Genomic DNA, 25,428 nt, shown 5'->3' with positions numbered 1-25,428 from the left:
CATTTCTATGACGGTGTCCTCTAGCCATGCTCAAGGTGGAGTTAGACGGCACAAAGCGCAAAGCGCCCCTGCGCCATTTACACGGCAGCTTCCACTGTTGCTCCAGTTGGTGGAGAATTACAGCTACAAAGTTGGCTGGAGCAGACACAGCCCAGTCCTCCCGCATCTACAGATTTCCCTTTGAAAAGCACTTCAGCTTCTGGACGCAAAACAGCTCTGTGTGATGGGGGAGGGTCAGGACAGCCCTTGCTGCTTAGCCTGCCCGGAAACCATTCAGCCCCAGCACATGGCCTGGGCAGCATGAGAGACGTGGCCAACGAGTCTCCCAGCAGGCGGGAGGGAGGACACATGACATCCAAGGGGTTCCCTGATCCCATGAATCATGAGACTTTAAATTCGACACATTTAGAGCTGGGTTCGCTTGCTCTTTATTGCATTTATTGGCATTGGAGCCTGTAGGGGACACATTTACAAGCTCAGCTGTGACCAGGAGAGCTAGAGACCAGCTTTTTTGGTTAATGCAAGCTGACAAGGTGCATTTATATGGTGATTCCAGGGCTTGGGGCTTTAAAGAAAACATGTCGTAAGATATGTGACCAAACCACACGAGTTGGCAGCACTGAAAACAGGAGCAGAGAACGTCTTCTAAAAGGGCAGGGAGACGCGGGTCAAAGGGAGATACATGTCTCCGGGTGCCCTAGCCCTAGGCTGGAGCCAGCAAAAGAACAGACAAGGCAGCCCAAGGGCCTGGTCATGAGCTCTAAGGTGCTGGGTGACAATGGTGGCAGGCATTTTAGAACTAGGATTAGATCAATGGGCACATATTGCAGGTGCACGGCTCCATCATCCATCAGCTCGCTCAGGAGAGGAACCGCAACACAACAAGCTCTAGGAAGAGTCTGAGGGCAGATTGCTGTTGGCACTCTCAGCTCCTCTGGCTCCGCAGGCCTGGCCCTGCATTCACATGCACCAGCGCTGGGGTGGGATGGAAAGTGTCCCTGTAGGTGGCTCCCTCGTACACGGGGTCCAAAGCCCCTTGTCCCACTCGCTCCGTGGCCCGATGCTCCTTTCCTCTTTGGTCCCCAGGTGAGGCCAAGCCGAGCGGGGATGTTCCAGCTACAGCATCTTTGTGTTAAACATTCAGGGGTTGGAACGTCCCTGCCGCAAAGCTGCCAACCCAGTCACAGCAGTCTCCAGGGAGCACCCTCCAGTGGCTCTTCTCTGCAGGGGCTGCGGTGTACCAGCTGTGCGTCCTGACTCAGGCATGCGTTGAGGCCAACACGCCCCAGGCCAGGTTACATAGTGAATCACGCTCTCTCTCTCTCTCTGACAACCCTTGTGAGAAAATCCCTTGCTGAGGCAGGCGTGAATGAGCCGCAAGTCTCCATTGCTGCTGCAGAGCTGGCCCTCGGGTCTCTATTCTGGTGGGGAGCACGGGGAGCAACACATAGCCGCACCCTCAGAGCGACACAAATGCAGCCTGTTCATGGCAGGAGAAGCCACCGCCTTCCCCGGATTCCCCGTGCCAGAAAGATTTCCTGAGCTTATCCCCCGGCTCTGGTAGAGAAAATCCACTCCTCTGCACTCCCCTTCCTCTGTCTTTGCTCTCATTCTTCCCTGGGAGAGCAAGGCAAAGCTCCCACTGCTGGGCACCTTGGAAGATGCTTCGTAGGGTGCTGGCTTCCTCTGGGCCCTGGGGAGATGGCAGGCACAACGCAACACAGAAGCTGGGATTGTGGGGCACAAGCAGACAGGCAGCGTGACAACAGAGATCACATGCCGAGGCAGCGCAGAGGGCATGGAGAGAGGGAGGAAATGGCCACGGTCCCTTCCTGATCATAGGCAGAATCCTATTTACCTGAGGCAGGAGAGAGCCGAGGCGTCCGTCACTAACGCAGCCAACAGGTCGGCTGAGTGGCCCTCCATCCAGCCACCCAGAATGCCTGAGCTAGACCCATTTTCCACACGTCTGTGTGCCCAGCTCACGGGACAGGGAACATGCTGGATGGGCAGCTGTCACAGCATGCAAAGGGCCCTCTGTACCCTGCAGATCTGCTCTCCCGGTGCGTTCACAGCCTCTCTGCTGATCTGCACTGCCCATGGCCAGGGGTGCCAGAACAGGGGCGCCAGGGGCCATGGCCCCCCGTCTTTTACTGGCCGTAAGGGCGAGCAATGAGGGGAGGGGTGGAGATGAGCGAGAAGGGGGTGTGGATTCCAGGAGAAGGGGTGGTGCAAGGGCGGGGCCTCCGGGAGAAAGGGTGGTGCAGGGCGGTGCTTTAGGGGCAGCATGGCATTGGGGGTGGGGCCACGGTTCAGGCACCTGTGGCCCCCCACTTTTAGGGCGTTTCCACTGACCTTGCCCATCGCCTGGGAGCAACGCCAGAGTGATCCGCAGGCTGGGATTTCCCTACCGGAGCATGGACGGCTCACCTCCCCCAGACAGCCCCCTTCGTGAGCTGGGAGCTGCCTTGGCTCATTCCTCCCTCCATGCTTCCCTGGAAAGGATCTCTACTCACATGATTCGCTGTACAGCAGCCACATGACCTTGACGCAGTTATCCAGCAGGGCTTTGGGGGGCACGGCCTTCTGGCTGCTCCCTGCGTCGCCAGTGAGAACCTGCTCTACCACGCCCTGAACATTTGCGTCCACATTCCCCTGCAGAAACAACACACATGCAGGGGAGTGACTGGCTTGCTCCCAAGACCCCTTCCCCCGCCCGCCGCCTGGCGCGTCACACCCCCCACCCCTTGCGGGCCTGAACTGCACAGCTCCCAGACCTAGAGCGGGATTTAAAGGTGGGATGTTGGACGGAGTCACCCAGCTCCATCTTGTTAGCACCTCCCCCAGCTCTAGTCAAGGCAGGGCAATGGCACTTTACCACGCGCTAAACCGAGCTGAAGCCTAGACTCGAGTGTACGGTGTTAACCCGAGTCCGCACTGGTGCTAAGTGGGGTTTCCAAACCACTCAGGACGCGGCTACATGTGAAAGTTTTTCCAGAATGAGGCAAGGTGACTGCTCCTGCAGGGCGACTTCATGTGCGGGCAGGCCCGTAGGCTGGCTCGACCGAGCTAACGCCGCTGAGAACAGCGCTGGCGGGCTAGATCCCACCCCCAGGACGACTCCATCCACTCCCCTCCACACCAGGAAGGCATCAGGCCCCGTGCCGTTCTGCTCTGTCGAATGGCGTCCTCCAAATGGCGTGACCTCACCAGCCCTGTGTGGGCGAGGTCACGCCGTGTGGAGACCCCGTTTCGTTTCTGTACGTTGCCTACGGAGGTGCCGCCCAGCTACGCACGTGACTGAAAAGGTCAGACCGTCCGAGCCTAGCAGCTGTCTACACACAAGTTTGGCACAGGCAACAGAGGACAACCCCCAGTGCAGCTGCAGCGGTAGGTTCACCGGTGTCTACACCAGATAGATTATTCCTGTTTGGAGAGGGGGGCCAGACTGGGACAAGGTACCTACCCCATGGCTTACACTGGTATACCGACACCAGTCAAACACTGCCCCCCTGGCCACACACACAGCCGACACACTTATACTGAGACAAACGCTGTGTAGACCAGGCCCTAATCTAGTCCCAGCCTGAAAGAGCAACAGAGAACCACCAAAGCTCCAGCCGTGAACCGACGCTTTCAGACAGACTTCGGGGTCTTGACTACACAAACCAGCAGCACTGCTTCAGCTCTCCACCCAGGCTCCTTGTCCTTCCAAAGTCACCTCCCGCTCAGTTGGACGTCCGCAGAGACATTTAGAAACCACCCGAACAACAGGCCTGGAGCTTTCATCACAATCCTCAGCTGCTAAAACAAACACCCACACAGACAGACTGGCCAGAATAGCAGAACTTCAGATCAGGCTGACCAAATTTTTCCACCACATTTGAAGTTGGAGGGAGGGGAAAGTGATTCTTAGCTTGTTTCAACTCCTTGTTTTCAGCTTCTTTTTGTTCACATCTACATGTTTGCTAGCTTTGCGCAGGTGTCGAGCATTTTTCTACCACTTTAGAAGTGACTGGATACATGATTCCTGAATTACAATTCTGAGTATTCCCTCACTTCCCATCTGCTTCCCACGCACAGATGTAAGGACAATAATACTCCTTCAGTTTAGGGCTAAGAGCTGCCACGCCAGTTCTCATCCAAGGCCTCCTACAGAACCAGAAAACACCAGATATGAGATTCATGATACTAAGACAAGAAAACCCACTCAGGAACCCAAGTACCCTCTTGATCCTTCTCCATAGACACATAATAAAGGGAACATGTCAGCTGACAGGTCTCGCCTTAGAAGTCATCTTGAAAGTGACGCTAAGCTCAGTGATTGTGGAGCCCCTGGGCCTGTCGGAGTTTTCTAGTTTAGGCATTTGGGTGAGCTCACATCCTAGTTTACCCTGGCCTAACTTTGGTCTCTGTTCCTAACCTAGACAATCCTGAAGAGAGGGGAACCATGAATCCACCACTGGATGGTAGAGTCTGAAACAGACCAGGACTGTGTAGTAGGAAAACAGCAGCTCAATGGTGCCCAGCAAGAGGGTGCGGGGGAGAATTCTCCCCTGCCACGCAGGAAACGCAAGAGGAAAGCCCGGGGCAGCCGAAGGCACGCACCCACACTGCAATTTAGCCAGGTTCCTTGCTTCTGAAATGGGCTGTGGGATCTTTAATCAGCACCTCCATTTCCCCTCTCCCAATGGCCAGCACCTGGCCCCTGAGCATAGGCTGAGGCACTGGTTCAAGACCGACTTAAAGGGGAGGCTGCCAGCTGGCTGGTCCCCAAAGGGGATCTGACAGGAGGACAGCTCAGGGGCGGTGGCACCATTTACTGGTGCTACTAGGACTTGTGGGTGAAGCACCGTTTCTCTTTGAAAGTCAGTTATGGTGGAGGGTCAGTGACAGAAAGGCAGGCCCCTGAACAACAGGCATTACCCGAATGCAAAGACAATGCTTGTATCTTCGTCAGTCAGGTCCACCAGGGTCCTGCAGCAGGATTGTACAGAGACAGGACACTAAAAAAATGTCATTCTCAGCAGCTGAGAATCAAACTGAGCCTCCGATGTCGCAGGGGACAGTATTGCCACAGAAGAACCAATGCTGCAGCCGTGAAGAGTTTCTTTCACTTGCGGTTTGATGTTTCGCTCACATGAGTCACCGTCATCTAGAAATGTCAAAGATGATCTGCCAAAATCCCCAAACAAGACGGGCTTTCTGCCCTTCTTTGGTTCCGGCTGATGGATAAAGGAGCGCTGGCAATGAACATTTTCCTTTTAAAAAGTGGTTTTTTTCCTTTCTTCTTTACATTAAAAATTCAGTGGCTCTCACTGAAAACCAGAGCACAGTTTGGGCAGAAATTTTCATGACAATTACATGAATTTTTGTTTGTTTTTTAATTGGGTCAAAATTTCAATGAACATGTGTCAGAATTTTATCATCTTTTTAGCTGGTCAGACAACAGGGCAAAATATTCACTATAACTTTCACCAGGAAGGTCACCCTTTTGTGTCCATGTTTGAAACGTTGATGAAAAATGTCACTGAAATTGCATATTTTAAATGATTTTGACCAGCTGCGTGTGACCCCCAAGGTCATGCCAAGGTCCCCACAACTCACATGAATGCTGACAGATACCTAACTGGGCTCAGTCTGGCTCACCTGCGCATTAGTATTGTTAAAAGAGGTATTAAAATGTGCTTAGTGTTTAGACTTTATTGAATGCTTGTGAATTGATGCCTGCATTAATCTCCCGTATAGCATATTATATTATAATCTCTCTGTAGCCCATATTATAAGGTAATATCTGAGCAGTTGCATTGTGAGCCTCTGTGACTGCGTAAATCACCAGACAGGAGAGAGACATTAACTAGCGTGAAAACATGTCTCTTGGAGACCGTGCATGTCCTGCACCACATGGAAGGTCCATCCCAAACTATATTGGAACATCAAAGAGGACAAAAAGACTTTGTTGATTGCTCTCCCCTCTCAACACAACGAAGAGGAGACTTGCAAGTGAATTCCTCCTAACCTTTGAGTTTGCAATTTCAGGGGGGTAAAAGAGGGGGAGGCAAACAAGGAGGAACTGGGGACAAGGATTACTAAGCAGAAGCAAAAGATCCCCAGTGCTTGGCTTGGGTTAGCCCTGAAGGACAGATACAGCTTGCTTATCATATAGACCTTTTATTACTTTTTGAAACTTAAGTTTGGAACTCATTTGTGTGCATATAGGTTTACCTGCTTTAACCTGTAAATAATTTATTTCCTTTTTTCCTGTATAATAAATCTCTAGACAGTTTATTATAGGATTGGCTACAAGCATTGTCTTTGGTGTGAGATCTAAAGAGCAACTGACCTGGCAAAGTAACCTGAATATTGCTGTGATCTTTGGTGTAAGGGACCATCTATCACAAAGATAAGTTTACCTGGGTGGCAAGACAGATCGGTGTACCCAAGGGGACGGTCTGTGACTCTAGGGGTACGGTGTTAGAATGCCTGAGGAGTTTACACTAGCTCACTCAAGCAGTGGAGTGAACAGCCAGCCCCATGAATCATTCAGCGCCCAACCCCTTCAGAGTAGGGCTGGAAGAGCTGCCCGTTCTTATTGGAGGCCTTCACAGGACACCCCAGCTGACATTCCTAGCACTCCCATGGTAAGAACACAAGAAATGAACAAACCATAGTGACCGACCCACCCCTGGCATTCCTGGAGAGAGCGGCGAGGGAGAGCATGAGACACCCTGTCTGCACTTTCAGATCACCTCTAAGGGGATGGCCCGGGCCTGCTTTTCTGGCCATCAATGGCACTGGGCATCAGGCACTAGCTGTAGTGTTTGCAGGTCCCCTCTCCCACCTCGGTGAGGCCCTTCACCCATCACTGGGTGACAGAACCAGGCCAGGCGGGGAAGTCAGCAGAGACATAACCCAGAGGGTGCGTTGGTGGTCCAGTGGCTAAATTTGTAGCTCCCATACCTGAGACACGCGTTTGATTTGCCCTCCATTCGTCCCTGGAGTTGCCCCTCATAGAATCATGGAATATCAGGGTTGGAAGGGACCTCAGGAGGTCATCTAGTCCACCCCCTGCTCAAAGCAGGACCAGTCCCCAACTAAATCATCCCAGCCAGGGCTTTGTCAAGCCTGACCTTAAAAACTTCTAAGGAAGGAGATTCTACCACCTCCCTAGGGAACCCATTCCAGTGTTTCACCACCCTCCTAGTGAAAAAGTTTTTCCTAATATCCAACCTAAACCTCCCCCACTGCAACTTGAGACCATTACTCCTTGTCCTGTCCTCTTCTACCACTGAGAATAGTCTAGAACCATCCTCTCTGGAACCACCTCTCAGGTAGTTAAAAGCAACTATCAAATCCCCCCTCATTCGTCTCTTCTGCAGACTAAACAATCCCAGTTCCCTCAGCCTCTCCTCATAAGTCATGTGTTCCAGTCCCCTAATCATTTTTGTTGCCCTTCGCTGGACTCTCTCCAATTTATCCCCATCCTTCTTGTAGTGTGGGGCCCAAAACTGGACACAGTACTCCAGATGAGGCCTCACCAAAGTCGAATAGAGGGGAACGATCACATCCCTCGATCTGCTGGCAGTGCCCCTACTTATACACCCCAAAATGCCATTGGCCTTCTTGGCAACAAGGGCACACTGCTGACTCATATCCAGCTTCTCGTCCACTGTCACCCCTAGGTCCTTTTCCGCAGAACTGCTGCCTAGCCATTCGATCCCTAGTCTGTAGCTGTGCATTGGATTCTTCCGTCCTAAGTGCAGGACCCTGCACTTATCCTTATTGAACCTCATCAGATTTCTTTTGGCCCAATCCTCCAATTTGTCTAGCCCCTCTGGACTGGGAGCGTCCTCCTGACTGCTCGGTGGGGGCTGATGGCGGGGTGTCCTGTCCCCCCCCCGGTGTACCGATTTCCCCTAAGCTGGGGTGACGGGACGGGGGAATCTGTGTGCACTGCTGCCTCTCTGGGGCTGGAGCTGCTGGCGGCTGCTTGTGTCTGAACAAGCCAAGTTCAGGCTCCTGCCCCTGAGTGCTTTCTTAAAGAGACAGCGCACTCACTCACTCGGGTGCACACATGCTCCCCCCCAACACACACGCACCCACACACACACCCCTTCACGCAGTCCCCCCAACACACACACCAGGGCTCCCTGCATCCAGGTCACTTCTCCACCTGGGCTGGGCCGAGACATCAGGAGCTGCTGCTCTCCTGCCCTCCCCTTACGCAGCCGGCAGGGAAAGTGACCTGGATGCAGGGAGCCCTGACAGCTCCTTGCTCCCCCCTCACAGGCTCAGCCCCCTAGGGTGCGGGGGGCGGAGGAGCAGCAGTCCAGTGGGGGAGCGAGAGCAGTGCCAGCTGCTTTGTGCATCTAGGTCAGTTTCCCCACGTGGGTGCAGGAGGGAGGTGCAGGGGTTGGGGGCACAGGGCAGGGGTTAGGGGCTCAGGCAGGTGCTGGATTTGGGGTGAAGGGGGCACAGTGCAGGGGTTAGGACATGGGAGGGGGCAGGTGTTGGGGTGCAGGAGGGGGGTGCAGGGGTTGGGTATGGGGACATGCACAGGGCAGAGGTTAGGGGCTCAGGACGGAGGTGCAAGGAGTAGGAGTGACGGGGGCACAGTGCAGGGGTTAGGGACACGGGAGGGGGCAGGTGTTGGGGTGCAGGAGGGGGGCAGAGGTTGAGAGTGAAGGGGGGCATTGGAGCAAAGGGGACACACGGGGGTCAGGGGCATCAAAATGCAAGTTCGCCCAGGGTGCCGTTTTCCCTAAGGCCAGCCCCGTTCCTGAACAATGCAGAAATTAGCCCCTGGGTCGCACACAGAGCCCTGCAGGATGGGAATGTCGATTAAAACCTCAGCCTCTCCCATAAAAGCCATTTAAAAAAAAAAAGAAAAAAAGATAAGCTAAGCTGCAAAGTTTGTCTAGGTACTAGGAGAGAATTTTTCTACCACAGTAGAAGTGAATTGGGTACAGCATTCCTGAATGATGATATCCTAATTAGAGAGGCATCCTCCACACTTCTCATCTGTATAGACACACACCCAAAGTCGTTAAGGACAATAACAGACTTGTCTAAATCAGGGTGCACAGCTCCCAACAGCTGAGGGTTTCTACGAAAATGATCAGCAGTGAGATTAGCACTGTCTCTTGATTGTCATCATTGGGCTTCAGAGTTAACGCTGCATTGTGATGACCAGGCACAGTTCACACCGCTGAGAAGTGTAGGAGGGCCTGTCACTATGCCACGACTGACGCCCCCAACTGCTTAACTGCCACGCAGGAGCATCTCAAAGTTACAAACCACTTCACCCAGCACTAATACGCAGCCACCTCTGGAGTGGACTGCAGCTGCTAGCTAACAGCAGCTGCAGAAATGCCACAAGGAAAACAGTACCTAAACCCCTGGAATCTGCAGGAGGAATTGCTGGGCTGCAAGAGGCACCCACCCCCACTGGAATTTAGCCACGACACCGAGGTCCCCACAGCTATGCTAGGGAAACAGGCTGTGGGATCTTTAATGAGCACAATTGGTCAGCACCCCCATTTCCCCTCTCCCAACACCTGCCCTGAGCATTAGGCTGTGGCCCTGGCTCAAGGCTAACTCAAAGGGAGGCTGCCAGATGGTCCTGCCTCGCCCTGGCCGGTCCTCGGTACAGACCAGCTCCAGTCCTCGCCATACTGGAGATCTGAGAGGATCACAGCTCACGGGGCTACAGCTGCCAGGTGGCGACCCCAAGGTGCTAACAGGACAAATGGGTGAGGCACCGTTTCTCTTTGCAAGTCAGCTCTTCTGGACTCCGGTCAGTGACAACCAAGGCGGGTCCCTGAACAAAGGGCGTTTCTCAAATGCAAAGACAATGCTTGAGTTTTTGTCAGTCGGCTCCATTGTGGTCCTGCAGCGGGGTTGTACAGAGAGACAGGACGTTAATAAAAAGCCACTTTTATCAGCTGTGAATTAAACCCCGGCCTGCCAAGTATCAGATCAAGAATTCTACTGCTGAGCCACCATCTTGGACCTCACCTGGCGCTCACTGACATAAGGGAGGAGTATATTCTTCTCTTGCCTGTGGGAGAACCAGCATCTCCCACACTGGAGACAGGGCTCACTCCCCAGCCAACGCAGAGAAATCAGATTTCTGTACAGCTTGGAAGCTCTTTGCGGCAGGGACGGTTTTTTATTTTCAGTTTATCCAGTGCCCAGTCCTAATCTGGGCCACTCTTTCCATATAAAGAATAGCAACAGCACCATGTTTGGATCTAGACCAGGGACAGCAACTGGGGGGCATTTTTGCAAGGGGATTTGGCCAGGAATAATTCCCTGGGATTTTTAATGACAAATGCTCAGGGTTTTCATTTAGCTGAAGGCCACAGAGCCAGAGCAGCACGCTGCCGTATTAATACGATGGGGTACCTACTCAGCCCGCCATGCCAGTGATCACAAAACCTGGGTTCCCTTCGGGGCTAAAATAGCCCAAAGCTCTGAGCAAGCCTAGGCTCACAGCCCATGATTGAACAGATCCGAGTTACAGGATAACCACATGTGAGTCCTTAAAACTCCTGTAAGATTTCTACAAGGGAACAACAGGGGGTGAGAAAGATTGCAGCTCCCTTCCCCTGGCTGCAATTCAACAGGGCTTCGGAAGAGAAAAGAAAGAAAAAAGACATAGCTGCATTGGCCGGGAATCGAACCCGGGCCTCCCGCGTGGCAGGCGAGAATTCTACCACTGAACCACCAATGCACAGGCTGTCAGAAGCCTCTTCACAGCTGGCTGAACCTTCAAGAAAGTTGTGCTGGAAACCCCACCGGCAGCCCGTCTCTTCCCACAGTTTCCTCTCCCTGTGCAGTCCACGCATTGCCACATTGGCAAACAGGGGCCAGCTGTGCGGCGAGACAGCACTGAGCCAGAGTGAACCACCTTCAGGACACCAACAGCCGGTCCAGAGAGAGCCAAAGCAGCTCACGGCCCAGGACAGCACTGGAGAGGCTGCAATCTGCCCCTTGGGCAATGCACTCACCCACCCTCCCCCTTGGGATGACTGCTGGCTTCGCCCCGAGCCACCCCACAAGGAGCCGAGGGGAAGGCACCTGGCTGTACTGGGATCCAGCTCGCTGCTCCCCTGAGCGCCTCTCACTGGCAGGGAACTCGGGGGTGCCTCCTGCAGTGGGGAAATCGCCCTCCACAGGCAGCAACCCCACAATCAGGCCAGGCCCCTGTGGAGGGCGTTGGCCCCTCTCAGCTTCTGCTTGACAAGGCTGCATTGCCACAGCATCTGCCCTGCAGCCTGGGGCCCGGATCGGGCTCCTTCCAGACTGTACGGCCGCGAGAAGGCGCTCCAGGTCACTGCACCCCCGCCCAGGAGCAGGCTGCAGGGCCGGCCCACGACATTTTGGCACCTGAGGCAGGGAGTTCAAATGACGCCCCCCATGCCCCCTCGCTTGGGCCAAAACTTTGAAAAGTTGCCATTCTGCCTTCTTCCCGTTCTACTCCTCTCATGGTACGGCTCTGCCACCTACCCCGATAAAGGAAAACTAACAACTTAAAATGCCTTGTTCAAAACACTTCACTTTCAAAAACGCCTAAACAGCAAATGTCACGTTTCCTGTCTGCACAGTAAACACTGGCATTTGTATCTGTTTGGATAATCAAAGTGGGGCTTTCCGTGCCTTCCTGGTTGCAAAGATTTGAACGGCTTCCTGCTGGAAGTCCACAGTCTGGGCCAGCTCATGGTCTACTGAGATGGCTGCAAGGCCGACCAGCCTCTCGCAGGACCGGCTCTAGGCACCCGCAAAGCAGACATGGGCTCGGGGCAGTACATTCCCGGGGCGGCGTTCCGGCCATCCTTTTTTTTTTTTTGGGGGGGGGGGGTAGTTGCGCTCTCGGAGCTGCACCACTTAGACGGGGCGAGGGCGCCGCACCCCCGGCCGCAGCGGGAAGGGGAAGCCCCAGCCCCGGGATGCTGAGCTGCCAGGGCCCAGCCACTACCTGGGGAGGAGAGAGAGTGTCCTGCCGGGGAGCTGGGGCTGTGCTGCCTTGTGCCACCCCTTATCTCGGGGCTTCTCTGAGCGGCCGGGCAGGTGGGGGGGGGGGAGCCCCTGCAGGCGCTGGGAGAAGGTGACATCACTCCCTCCGCTTCCAGCGCCGCCTGCGAGCCCCAGCCCCACCTGAGCTCGGGGCGGCAAAAAACTTACAGCCGGCCCTGGCTTCTCCTGTGTCATCGTGGAGCGTAGATGTGTTTTATTAACTTCAGCTTGGAGAAGCTGCGTTCTCCAGGGGCAACTGTTACAGGAGGTGTTAGAAGTACCCGCAGAGCAACAAAAGCATTTGGAAAGAGGGTGGTCATTTTATTTGTGCACATTGTGATGATGTGACGCAGCAGGGAGGGGGGAGTGTTGACCTGGGAATGTGCCCTGGGGATGGGAGCCTGTCACCTGAGCCAGGAGGGGGAGGGAGGAGGTAACACCTCTGCCCAGGAACTTGAACAGAGGCTGCAGAAGGGAACCTGCTGCGGGGGGTTTAGTTTCAGTTTGGGGCTGGGTGGAGGAACGCAGGGAACCCCAGGGCTGGGGTCTAAGCTCCCTGCTCTCCCAGAAGGACTTGACTGAGGGGTCCTGGTTGTACCCACAAGCTCTGTTTTGGACTGTGTTCCTGTTGTCCAATAAACCTTCTGTTTTACTGGCTGGCTGAGAGTCTCAGTGAATCCCAGGAAGAGGGGTGCAGGGCCTGGACTCCCCCACACTCCGTGACAACTGGTGGCAGCGGTGGGATGTGCTGCACCCCGTGAACGGCGCTTCCTGCAGTAAGTGACTGGGGAACAGTAAAACGAAGGGGGATTGACGGGGACCAGGCGTGCTGAAGTTTCAGAGAGAGATGGTTTCAGGGGGCGGTTAACCCCTGAAAGTGTGTGACCAGAGAGGACTTTTGCAGTAACAGGGTCCCCCGGGGGATTGCAGCGAGCGGTCCCAGGGGCGGAGGAGTCTGCAGCTCGACCCTGGCAAAGAGGTGGTGACCTCAAGAAGGACTGGCACACGAGGGGTTTTTCCTGGAAACCATAGAAAGCTGCCCGGCCTGCGAGTGGCCAGCAGGGAGATGTACGCTAAACGGTGGAGTTGTGCAGGCAGAGGGGGCTGCGCACTGGGAGGTCCACCAAGGAACAGCTGATTGCCCAGTTGGAGGAGAGGGATCACTTGGAGGACCCGATCCCTGTCCCTGAGGGAAGCCGCCCGGTGGATGCAGTGTGGGCCCTGGGGCCTGACCGGGCTGGGAGGAGTCAGACTGCTGCCGAGGACATCCCAAGACTCTTCCTACCTATGCCTGGGGAAGGGGTGGGGGAAGCCCAGCGAATATCGAGGGCACCTTGACCCCAGCAGCCAGCAGGGGATCATCCCGGCGGAGCTCCCCATCCCTGGAGCGGAGGCGGCTGGAATGGGAGAGGGAGATGAAATGAGGGAGCTCGAGGATCATGAAAAACAATGCAAGCATGAGCAGGAGGAGAACAAGAGGGAACGTCAGAAGAAGGAGAAACAAAGACAGCATGAACTGGAGCTGGCCAGGCTGAGGAGCAGTGGGGCCCCGGCTGCGGTGAGTGCGGGGGGACCCAAGACTGCAAGGAGCTTTGATAAGTGCTTCCTGGCCCAGCGTAAGGAGGGGGAGGACATAGATAGCTTCCTGACGGCCTTTGCGAATGCCTGCGAGATGCACAGGGTTGACCCTGCAGACAGGCTCCAGTTTCTCACCCCCTTACTGGACCCCAAAGCCGTGGAGGTGTACAGCCGGATGACAGGGCCGGAGGCAGGGGACTACGAACTCTTCAAACAGGCCCTGCTCTGTGAGTTTGGGCTGACCCCCGAGATGTACCGGAGAAGGTTCCGGAGTCAGCGTAAAACGCCTGAGGTCACCTACCTACAACTGGTCAACCGGATGCAGGGATATGCCCGCAAGTGGACAGCTGGGGCCCAAGCTAAAGAGGACCTGCTTGACCTAATCGTACTGGAGCAACTGTATGAACAGTGCCCTTCCGACCTGAGGCTGTGGCTGGTGGACAAAAAGCTCGAGAACCCCCAGCACGCAGGGCAGCTGGCCGACGAGTTTGTGAACAGTTGGTCAGGGGGTAGCTGGGAGGAGTCCCAAAAGAACAGGCCCCCGCCGATGCAGAGAGAGAGTCACCATGGGACCTCCCAGTGGGGAAACAGGGAGAACCCCCTCCAAAGGGGAACGCCTGGCGTTGGGCCCCTCTGACCCACTCGAGGGGACCAACGTGACCTGAGCTGCTACCACTGTGGCCAGAGAGGCCAGGTACGGACCCAGTGCCCCAGGTTCAGGGACAGACTGAGCAGACCCAACCTACCCAGGGTTAACTGGGTAGGGACCCAGCTGGACGAGGGGAAGATGGCCCAGGAAAGGGGGGCTACCAGTTTACCACCTGCGCAGGAGGGAAGAGTACCCCAGGCCAGCTCTGCCAGAGGGCTGGAGGCTCTGGGCTCAGGGTTCTCGGTTTACAGGGTGGGCGCGGGGCTGTCCCTCCGGAGAGAGTGCCTTGTTCTCCTGGAGGTGGATGGGAGGAAAGTCAATGAATACTGGGATACGGGCGCGGAGGGGACGCTGGCCCGGCCCGAGGTGGTGGCCCCAGATCGGGTGGTGCCCAACACCTACCTGACCCTGACGGGGGTGGGCGGGACCCCATTTAAGGTGCCCGTGGCAAGAGTACACCTGAAATGGGGGGCCAAGGAGGGCCCCAAGGATGTGGGGGTACACCACCATCTGCCCACTGAAGTTTTGATGTGGGGAGACCTAGAGGACTGGCCAAGCAACCCCCAGACCGCCCTGGTTGTGACCCGTAGCCAGAGCCGGCGGGGGGCACTACACCCCAACCTTGGGGAGGGTACCACACCGGAGGCGCAGGACCCCCCTGGTGGGGAGGGAGGGCCGAGGGGCACGGCTCAGAGAGGTTGTGGTCTTAGACTCGGCCAATGAGAGGGAACCAGTCCCCATCCCTTCCCCAGCCGCTGAGTTCCAGGCCGAGTTGAGGAAAGACCCCTCCTTGCGGAAGCTCAGGGACCTGGCCGACCTCAGTGTGGTACAGACCATGAGGAGAGGTTGCCAGGAGAGTTCCTGTACTGAGAATGGGCTCCCACAAGGGAAGTAGAGTCCTGTGGGATCAGGAGGCAGCTGGTGGTCCCCCAGAAATATCGCCGCAAGCTCCTGTACCTGGCCCATGACATCCCCCTCGCAGGGCACCAGGGAATCCGGCGCACCCGGCAGAGGTTGCTACAGAACTTTTACTGGCCCGGGGTCTTTACCACTGTCCGGCAATATTGCCGATCCTGTGACCCCTGTCAGAGGGTGGGGAAGGCCCGGGACAAGGGGAAAGCAGCTTTGAGACCTTTGCCCATCATAGAGGAGCCTTTCCAGAAGGTGGCCATGGACATCGTGGGGCCTCTCAGCAAGACGACCCGGTCGGGGAAGAAATACATTCTGGTGGTGGTAGATTTTGCCACCCGCTACCCCGAGGCAGTGCCCTTAGCTTCCATTGAAGCAGACACCGTGGCCGATGCGCTCCTGACCATTTTCAGCCGAGTGGAGTTCCCCAACGAAGTCTTGACAGACCAAGGGTCCAACTTCATGTCGGCCCTGCTCCGGTGCTTGTGGGAGAAATGTGGGGTCCGGCACAACTGGGCCTCAGCTTATCATCCCCAGTCCAATGGGCTGGTGGAGAGGTTCAATGGGACGCTAAAGATGATGCTGAAAACCTTTATGCACCAGCACCCGCAGGATTGGGACAAGTACTTACCTCACCTGCTGTTCGTGTACAGGGAGGTGCCCCAGGAGTCTACCGGATTTTTGCCTTTCAAACTGTTATATGGAAGGAGGGTAAGGGGCCCCCTGGACCTGATGAGAGACAAGTGGGAGGGGAAGACCACTCCCGACGGAGAGTCAGTGGTGGAGTATGTCCTGATCTTCCGAGAGAGACTGGCTGAACGCATGGGCCTGGCCAGGGAGAATCTGGCCAGAGCCCAGAGGAAGCAGAAGGTCTGGTATGACCACACGGCGCGGGCCCGTGCCTATGCCACCAGGGATCAGGTGATGGTTCTCATCCCCGTGAGAAAGAACAAACTACAGGCCGCCTGGGAGGGCCCTTTCAAGGTTGTCAAGCAGCTCAATGAGGTAAACTATGTGGTGGAGCTGTCGAACCGGGCGCACCACCGCCGGGTGTACCATGTGAATATGATGAAGCCATATTATGCCAGGGGGAGTACAGTGTTGGCCGTGTGTGAACAGTGGGAGAAGCAGGGAGATGACCCTTTAGTAGATCTACTCCCTGGGACCAGAGCTGGTTCCCCCCTGGAAACAATTCCCCTCTCGGATCAGCTAACCCCTGCCCAGCAAGCTGAGGTCAGGGGGGTGCTGCATCCGTACCAACAGCTGTTTTCCAACCAGCCTGGACGCACTAATCTGACTGTCCACCGGGTGCAGACAGGGTCGCACCCACTGATAAGATGCTCCCCCTTCCGAGTCACAGGGAAAACTGCTCAGGACTTGGAAAGAGAGGTCCGGGATATGCTGGCTTTGGGGGTGATCCAGCCATCTGCCAGCCCTTGGGCCTCGCCGGTGGTGCTGGTCCCCAAAAAGGACGGGTCGGTCCGGTTCTGTGTGGACTATCGGAAGCTCAATGCCATCATTGTATCTGATGCCTACCCCATGGCCAGGCCTGACGAGCTCCTAGACAAGCTGGGAGGAGCTTGGTACCTTACCACCATGGACCTTACAAAGGGCTACTGGCAAGTGCCGCTGGATGCAGATGCCCGGCTGAAATCGGCCTTTATCACCCCTCTGGGGCTCTATGAGTTCCTGACCCTGCCTTTCGGTCTCAAGGAAGCACCAGCCACCTTCCAGTGCCTAGTGGACCAGCTCCTGAGGGGGATGGAGAGTTTTGCCATGGCATATATTGATGACATCTGTGTCTTTAGCCAGACCTGGGAGGACCATGTGTCCCAGGTTAGACAAGTGCTGGACCGACTCCAGGAGGGTGGGCTGACCATAAAAGCTGAGAAGTGCAAGGTGGGGATGGCAGAAGTATCTTACCTGGGCCATCGGGTGGGGAGTGGCCGCCTAAAGCCGGAACCAGCCAAGCTGGATGTGATCAGAGACTGGCCCACTCCCCACACCAAAAAGCAGGTCCAAGCCTTTATTGGGATGGCAGGATACTACCGAAGGTTTGTGCCCCACTTTAGCGCCATAGCCACCCCCATCACTGAGCTATGCAAGAAGGGGAAGCCAGACAAGGTGGTCTGGACCGAGCAGTGCCAGGAGGCTTTCCGGGCGCTGAAGGAGGCTCTGGTCAGTGGCCCAGTCCTGGCAAACCCAGACTTTGACAAGTCCTTTATGGTGTTCACCGACGCCTCAGACACGGGACTGGGGGTGGTGTTAATGCAGGAGGATGGAAAGGGGGAGAGACACCCCATCGTGTACCTGAGCAAGAAGCTGCTACAACGGGAGCAACGCTACGCAGCCATCAAGAGGAGTGCCTGGCCATGGTGTGGGCCCTCAAGAAACTAGAGCCCTATCTCTTCGGGCGACACTTCCCCGTGTACACCGACCAGCCCTTGGCTGCACCAGATGAAAGGAGCCAACGCCAAACTCCTGAGGTGGAGCCTGTTCCTGCAGGATTACGACATGGACGTGGTCCATGTGAAGGGAAGCGCCAACCTGATAGTGGATGCGCTGTCCCGGAGAGGGGGCCCCAAACTTCCCCAGGTCACTGGTGACAGTGACCCCGCTCAGTTCAGTCTCGAAGGGGGAAGAGATGTGACGATGTGACTCAGCAGGGAGGGGGGAGTGTTGACCTGGGAATGTGCCCTGGGGATGGGAGACCTGAGAGCCTGTAACCTGAGCCAGGACGGGGAGGGGGAGGTGACACCTCTGCCCAGGAACTTGAACAGAGGCTGCAGAAGGCAACCTGCTGGGTGGGTTTCGTTTCAGTTTGGGGCTGGGTGGAGGAACGCAGGGAACCCCAGGGCTGGGGTCTAAGCTCCCTGCTCCCCCAGAAGGACTTGACTGAGGGGTCCTGGTTGTACCCACATGCTCTGTTTTGGACTGTGTTCCTGTTGTCCAATAAACCTTCTGTTTTACTGGCTGGCTGAGAGTCTCAGTGAATCCCAGGAAGAGGGGTGCAGGGCCTGGACTCCCCCACACTCCGTTACACACATATATTCCAGAACAGCCTTTGGAGTTGATCCTGCTGAAATGTATCTTGAAAGGGCTTTCAGTTCATCACCTAAATCACTCGCATCAATATCACGCATGTCATGTGTCTCTAGTGCCCTTCATTGCTGCTGTAGGTCTTCTTCAGGTATAGTGTGGAGTTTTGGAATATCCTACAACATCCCAAATATACTGCTGTGTTCCTTGAGCTGCATGAAACGTTCTTCAGCTGACTGTATTGCACAATCTAGCACCTGGTTAAAGAATTCAACTTTGAATAGTTGTTTGGGGTCTCTTATGGGATTATCCCGTGTCTCGTAATCAAAAAGTCGTCTTCTTCGGTGACTCTTGTATTCTTGAATGGGTGGGGAAAATAGCTTCAGTGTGAAGTTCCTCTGCCAACTTCTGTGCACTCTTCAGAAGGTTTTGAAATCCCGCATCTGACCGGTAAGACTGTAGGTATGACTTTGTTTTGTCCAGTTGTTCCATTGCTCCAGATATATCAAGATCAACACCTTGGAGTCTCTTGCTTACAACATTTATTTCAAACAGTATGTCATGCCACAACACTAAGCCACACAGAAATGTGAAGTTATGTATGTTTCTGGTTATTCCATTTCCTTCTGCCACTGTTCTCCCATGAACAGTTCCTGTCATACCATTGTCCTCCATCATGGCAATTATGGCAAGATTCCCAATTCGGTGTTTGATAGGCTTTATCGCCTCCACTTAACTTTCCCATCGTGTGGCACTCAGTGGTTTCAGTGTCAGAGAGGATGTTCCCAGATGTTGCTTCAAAATTTGCCATCGATGAGTTGATGCAGAGAAAAATACATAGATGCTTTGAATTACATTAAAAAATTCAGCAGCCTCACTGGAAGCTGATGCTGCATCACTGGCCACCAAGTTCAATGAATGAGAACTGCATGGGACAAAAAAACTCGAGGGTTTAACTCTCGGATCCGTGTCTGCACTCCTCTGTTCTTTCCTCTCATGTTGGCACCATTAACGTAGCCCTGACCTCCCATGTCAGCTATCGCAATTCCTGTATCTTCCAGCTTTTTAAGAAGCACATTTGTCATACCAGCTCCGGTAGCATCATCAATGTCAATAAATTATAGAAAATGCTCTGACAGTCACCGTTGCAGGGACATTTTCACTAGGTTCTGTTGCTGTTACAAAACGCACCATTAAAGTCATTTGTTCCGTATGGCTGATGTCAGGTGTGCCGTCCAGAACAACAGAGTAATATCGTGCTGACTTCAGATCTGCCACAATCTTCTGTTTGACTTTTGTTGCCAGTAACTGTATGGTCTCATTTTGAATGGTTTTTCCAAGGTAGTGGTGTGTGTGCCACGACTTGGGTGGTGACTCTTCTTAGATGCCCCTGGAGTACAGCATCAAACTCAGCCATTAGCTCCACAATTTTCAGGAAGTTTCCATTGTTTGTCACATACAGCTGTTCTGCAGTGCCATGCAGGGCTAGGTTTTGGGTTGCAAGCATTCTCACAATGGCAACGAGCCTTTTCAGAGCATTTTGCCAGTAAAGAGACTCTGACGCAATCTTCTCTTGATGCTGATCATCCATGGTGGCCTTTAACCTTAGTCTCATCTCCAGCTCTTTCCACCTGTGGAATGCTCTCTGGTGATTTGCTGCCTTCTCATGGCATGCCAGATTTCTAGCCAGATTTGTCCAGTCCTTTGTTCCTGTGGAACCCAATGTGGCTGGAACATTAGACTGGCAGAGTTTGCAACAAAACCAGTATGCAGCATTCTGGGTTTCTGAGTACATAAGCCATGGCCTCTCCACTTTGTCACCATTGGGGATTTCACGCCAGTAATGTGTTGGATGGAAACTTCTATTTTCATTGTCTTTGGGGAACATGAAGTTTTTCACTTGCTGTGACCCATGCAGTACAAGGAAGTCCCTCAGGCTATTGCTCAAGTGGGTCCACAGTCCTGGATCATCTGGACTCAAGGAACTAAACTCAGCAGCAGCTGTTCCTTGCGCCTCCACCACACTCTTCTCTGATCTACACTTTTCTTCAGGAATGTGCATGGTTACATCCACTTGAGATGGAGATATGGATGCTGCAGTAGCTGCCAGGTCACCTGCACTCTGACTGGAAGATCAGGCATCTCCTCACCACTCACATCCTCCCTGGGGCCGGAAGGCTCACCGTGAACATTTGTGTCAATGTATCTCAGGAGAGCTCCTTCCTGCTTAGATAGAAAAGCTTCCTTTGCTTTCTTTCTTTTTCTGAATGCTGCCCCAGAGGGGCGTTTTCTTCTTTCACTCGTGGCTGCTGTTCTGTGCCAGCTAGAGTGGCTCTCAACACTCAGCTGAAGGGGAGAAATAAGCAGGCTGGTAGCAGGGCCTGAGTGAGGGAAGATATCAGCATCTTAGGGCCTAACTGGCTCTTGCTGCTTCAGTTGACGGCCTGCTCTCCTCAAGTGGGTTCAGGGAAGCAGCAGGAAACAGGAAGCTCCCTGAGAAGTTGGGGTTAATCAGTACAGGCTCCTGGGGGGGCTAGAGAGGGACATAAGAGGCTCCTCTTCTCTCTCCCTGCGGCCGCCTCAGTTTGCTCATGGTTAGGCTAGCCCTGGGCCGTAACTCTACCGCTGGGCTTAGGGCTAGGGTGACCAGAGAGCAATTGTGAAGAAATGGGAGAGGGGGTGGGGTGGGGGGGGTAATAGGCGTCAATATAAAAAAAGTCCCCCAAAAAAGGTACTATCCCTATAAAAACGGGACATCCGGTCACCCTAGTTAGGGCACAAGGGATGGGTAAACCCCAGCAATGAGCAGCATGTGGCTACAGGGTCCCTTCTCCCTCTGGTGCCCCTCGTCAGGCCTGGCTCTCTCCCATGCGGCTCTTGCTTTATCACCGATTTCAAGGCTTCCCCCTCCGCAACAGCACTGCTCCCTCCCCGCCAGCTGCCCTGCACCCGTTTTCTGGGGAGGCCACCAGCCCCCTGAGATGTTCCTGCATTGTGTGTGTGTTGTTATTAATGGTGAGATCGGGGCCCTGTCACGCTAGGCGCTGTACGAACGAGCAATAGAAAACCCCTGCCCTGAAGAGCGGACAAACACACGGAGGGGGAGGGAGGTGCTCGTGTGGGCCAGCTGCCATATCCACAGCACAGCGTGCCGTGCAGAGCGGATCATGCGTGGGGTGCAGGGAGCCAGGTGCACACTCAGCATATGTAGCTGGTGTGGTGTGCAGGACATGGGGACACAGTGGGCCAGACGCGGGGCGTGGGGCAATGCGGCAGGGCGTGCAGCACCATGGGCAGCTGCAGGACATGCACACCCAGCAACCCATGGGTCTCTGCATCTCTCACGCGTGCAGGTACAGAGCCCCGCCCTGCGGTTGGCACGGGGGCCACAGGAGCGTGGGGTACAGCCCCTGTGTGTGCCAAGTGCACAGGGTACGTCTGGCCCCTAAACAGCATCTCAGCTCCCCCATTGCCCACGGCATCCCCAACCCACCAGCCAAGCCAGGAGGAGGACACAGCCACACCTGGGCTGGGGCAGGCCAGCCCCTTTCCATGCTGCCCTGTCACAGCAAGAGTCACCCCACGTCCACACTGGCGCTGGCCACCGGGGTCTGCCCTGGCTCCCCCCTTCACTTCGCCCTCCCGTTTGGCCCCCGGACGGTCACTTGCTGAGCACTGTGCAAGACACAGGAATCGAACCCCAAAGGGGGCGGGGTGCTGGGGTCCCAGGAGGTTCCCCACCTGGTTGTAGTTCTCGTACTCCTCAGCCAGCTGCTCAAAGAGTTGGCAGAGATCTTGGGTGTACTCCCAGGACGGGTGCCTCTCCAGCAGCACAGCCCAGATCTTCAGCAGCACCTGGGAGTTCACACTGAGCCAGAGGTAGCGCAGGGACAGCTCGCTGACGTTCTGATCCCGCTGGGGAGCACGAGGGGACAAGGGTCACGCACGGCCGCCCTCTGGGGGAGCCTCCTAAGGGGCTGCTGCCCTGGGCCCCAGCAGCTCCTCTGGAGAGCACCTCACAGCCCACACCCAGCCCCCGCCCACGGGCCGCTTTGCCTTTTCCACTGCAGCCTCCAAGAGCTTCTGCTCAGCAAGCACCTGGGGCTGGTGCGTGCCTTGATCTCTGCACTACTTGGATTCAGTGGCCCTGCTTGCCAGCTCGTTCCTGTGATCAGATCATCCCTAAGCCCTGGGGAAAGCTAGACCCAGACTTGGCAGCTGCCCCCAGATCCTGACCCCCCTGGGTGTGAGCAAAATTCAGATCCCAACACCCCCGGCCTCTGTAAAGTTTGATTCCTCCTCAAAGCATCCCTCCCACTCTGGTATTTAGTAGGAACCTATCAATCCAGCATTTAACCTTCACAGCTGCTCCCTAGCTGGAAACTGGGGAGAAACAAGCACCACCCTAGAAGTTCACACTGCTATAGGACTGTTCAATTCCTGCTTGGGGAACCAGGTATAGCCACGGCTTCAGTGCACAGTAAGGGATGATTGTTGAAGCGTCCTGGATGAAAAGCCCCAATGCCCAGGGCAGGTGTCAGATGCCATCCACTCCTGGCACTTGCTGGGATGTCAAAGATTTTCCTGACACTTGCGTTACCACCTCCAGCCCAGAGGCAGTGAGGGATTTTGAACAAGCCATGGGCCAGTATGGTTGGTCTAGAACGCATGGCCCTTGAGGCCGAGAACTGGGGTCTCGGCCAGCTGAGCTAAGGGAGCAGCTGTTCAGGACGCCTGTAGAAAGACCATGGAGCTTACAGCAGAGCTGTTCCCAGGTGAGCTGGGACACCGGGATGGTAAACAGCGTGAGGATGGAAAGTGAGCACCGGACACCTTACCAGCCTGGTAATGTTGGCCGCCTTGAGAACCTCTTCGAACTGGACATTCACGGTATAGTTGATGGGGAAATAGTGTTTCTGCAAAGGCAAGAAAAATAAAATCCTAGTGGCGAACTAAAAGCTTCTCTCTTCCCCGGATCCTCCTGGGCTGTGCCCCCATCAGCAACCACTCCTGTCCCCTCCCCCTGAGTTGATGGGGAAGCGTGTACCGTGCCAGGCACCTTGGGCATGTTTCCTTGTGGGTAAACAAATGCTGAAAACTAATTTGGGTTGTAACACCCAGAACAGGTGTGCAGCTGCCTAATGCGGTGACACTGTCACTGTACACCACGGGGACCTTCCTGCTCCAAAAGCACAAGTCCCAACCACTTGAGCTAAAGGAGAATCGTCAGGAGGCACCTGTAGTCTAGGGCCTGTGACACACAGCTGGGCAGAAGACTCTGCCTGTTAGAAGGCAGAGTTGCACGTATGAACCAGTTTGCCCTCTCCAGGGGCTGCAGCCCCCTCTGCGATGTTTGAAAATGAGCCAAATAGTTTGCACTTGGGTACCTGGTCATGCACCTAAATCAGGGCTTGGAAATTAACCTACCAGCAGCCCGAGGAGGGACCTTGCTAGGCAGGGCAAATGTCAACAGGAACTGCTGGGGGCTCAGCACTTTAGAAAACCAGGGCTCCTAGCTGGCATCCAAAATGGGCAGTTAGCTGGTTAGCGTCAGGCTGCTAGTTTGGAAAATCTTGGCCCCGGAGAAGCCAAAAGGGGATGAAACAAGAGATGGTTCTGATTCCACGGCCCCCAGCATTCAGTGCGCTAGGGGCAGAAAGGCAGAGGCTGCACTATTGCCCAAGATGCATGTCTGGGCCTTTGGAAAGGGAGACACAAATCAACCGGTAACGTAGCCTGAGCCTAGAGGCAAAGAATTACCATGTACTGGAGCCGTTGCCGATATGTCAGCTTGTTCTGGAGAGCCTCGATAATCCTGCATTCCTTCTGCATTGCAGCCTCCAGCCCCAGGACAGCCACGAAATCTGCAAATCACCGTCCCGCCCCCCCCACCCGAGGGTGAACGAGAAGCGTAAGGCCATGCCCCAACTGGCTCCCATCACATGCTGGGGCCCAGGAGGAACAGACTTACGCTGCAGAGCAGGGCTCGGGAGAGGAGGGGAAGGAGAAGGGGGAAATCTGTCAGTGTTTTGAAGCAGCAGCATGGGGAGGGGAGGGCAGGGCAAGAGACCTGGCCACCATGGCTCAGGGTCATTTGAACGAAGGGGAGAGTGGAGAACGTTCCCCCCAGTCCAATGCTAAGGGCCTGGCTGGGTTCCTGAACAGAGCATTGGGTCCCACCCACTGAGTGCATGGACCAGGGCTGGGACTTCGACCCTCGGCGGCTGTTATCCAGATCCGCCCCAACAAGGAGCTTGTGAGCTGGGCTTGGCAACAGCTCTGCTGCCTCCCTTGCATCCCTGCGTGGGCCCTCTGGCCATCCCCGCCCTGGCTTTCCAGATAGAGCCCTCTCTGGGGCAGCCCAGGGTCCACAGCAGGTCAGAGCGTGCCAGCCCATGGGAGGCACAGGAATGGGCTGGCACAGCCAGGGGCTGCCTGGGGAAAGGGTCTTGGCCCCGTGCTGTTGTGAGGGTATTGGTCCGGTGCTCTCCGAACCAGAACAGGGCCATAGGCGTGTCCGACCCCTTTCCCTGCCCTGCATGTGACAGGAGAGCGAGCGCCCCATCGTACTCACAGAGGAAGGGTGCGTAGCCCCACTGCATGCTGATGGCGTGTGTCTGGACAGCGAGCAGATGGACGATCCGGCCTACATGACAATGGCTGTGTCAGCGGGAACAGCCTCCCGCGTGCCGGGAGCAGCGATTCATGGGAGAGAGACCAGGGGGTGCCCCAGTACACTGCTGCCGAGGAAGGACCTGCAGGCTCCCTGCAGCCCAGGGAGGCCGATTCCTTCCCTGGGTGAGGGGCTCTCCCCTCCTCTCTAGGGTGCCGTGCGTGTTTGCTGCAACTGGGCGAAAAGCTGCTGCCAACGTGTTCCCATCGCAAGGTGCCAGGAGGAAGGAACGACCCAGCCCCACTGCACGTGGGGGTCTAGGGTGAAGGCCTGGAGGCTGCGGATCCCCGAGGCTGCGTGTGGGGGCAACGCTAGTATTATCCTCCGTCTGCCCCGTCTGCGTCTGAAGCTGGGCTCTGTAACAGGAGACGGGAGGTAAAACCAAATGGAACCAACGTTAGCCAAGAGGCCAGCGCGCCGAGCTGGGGTAGCACACCTCAGCCGTTCGCTAATAAACAGAGCCCCGGCGAGCTCTGCTGGGGGCTCACCCTCCACCCACAGCTGGCTGCATTTCAGGGGCTTTGTACGTCGCTGGGATCAATTTGTTTGATCTATTTCTACT

At 55.4% G+C, this 25,428-nt stretch overlaps 1 protein-coding gene and 1 non-coding gene across 2 annotated transcripts; both read right to left on the bottom strand.

Annotated features, from left to right (window-relative positions):
- Nucleotides 1–412: 412 nt before the first annotated feature.
- Nucleotides 413–25,143, bottom strand: IL34 (interleukin 34). Its single transcript, XM_077831078.1, has 6 exons — nucleotides 24,768–25,143; nucleotides 23,954–24,057; nucleotides 23,032–23,109; nucleotides 21,935–22,108; nucleotides 2,517–2,655; nucleotides 413–1,858 (listed from the first exon to the last, which is right to left on the bottom strand). The coding sequence occupies exons 1-6, from the start codon at nucleotides 24,793–24,795 to the stop codon at nucleotides 1,851–1,853; spliced, it is 531 nt and encodes a 176-aa protein (XP_077687204.1). The 5' UTR covers nucleotides 24,796–25,143; the 3' UTR covers nucleotides 413–1,850.
- Nucleotides 10,665–10,735, bottom strand: TRNAG-GCC (transfer RNA glycine (anticodon GCC)). Its single transcript has one exon. It is a non-coding gene; the product is annotated as a tRNA-Gly (tRNA).
- Nucleotides 25,144–25,428: the final 285 nt, after the last annotated feature.

The sequence above is a fragment of the Eretmochelys imbricata genome, chromosome 12 (genome assembly GCF_965152235.1).
Source record: "Eretmochelys imbricata isolate rEreImb1 chromosome 12, rEreImb1.hap1, whole genome shotgun sequence".
NCBI classification, from domain to species: Eukaryota; Metazoa; Chordata; order Testudines; family Cheloniidae; genus Eretmochelys; species Eretmochelys imbricata.
The sequence above is the reverse complement of the archived record's forward strand: the minus strand, read 5'-3'. Positions and strand labels throughout refer to the sequence as shown.

Bases quoted from the DNA above. Each gene is read 5' to 3' on its own strand.
- IL34 (XM_077831078.1), bottom strand. From the start codon at position 24,795: ATGCAGTGGGGCTACGCACCCTTCCTCT. The intron at 24,058-24,767 runs GTGAGTACGATG...GGTGATTTGCAG, and splicing joins GGGCTACGCACCCTTCCTCT to ATTTCGTGGCTGTCCTGGGG. The intron at 23,110-23,953 runs GTAATTCTTTGC...TTGCCTTTGCAG, and splicing joins GGCAACGGCTCCAGTACATG to AAACACTATTTCCCCATCAA.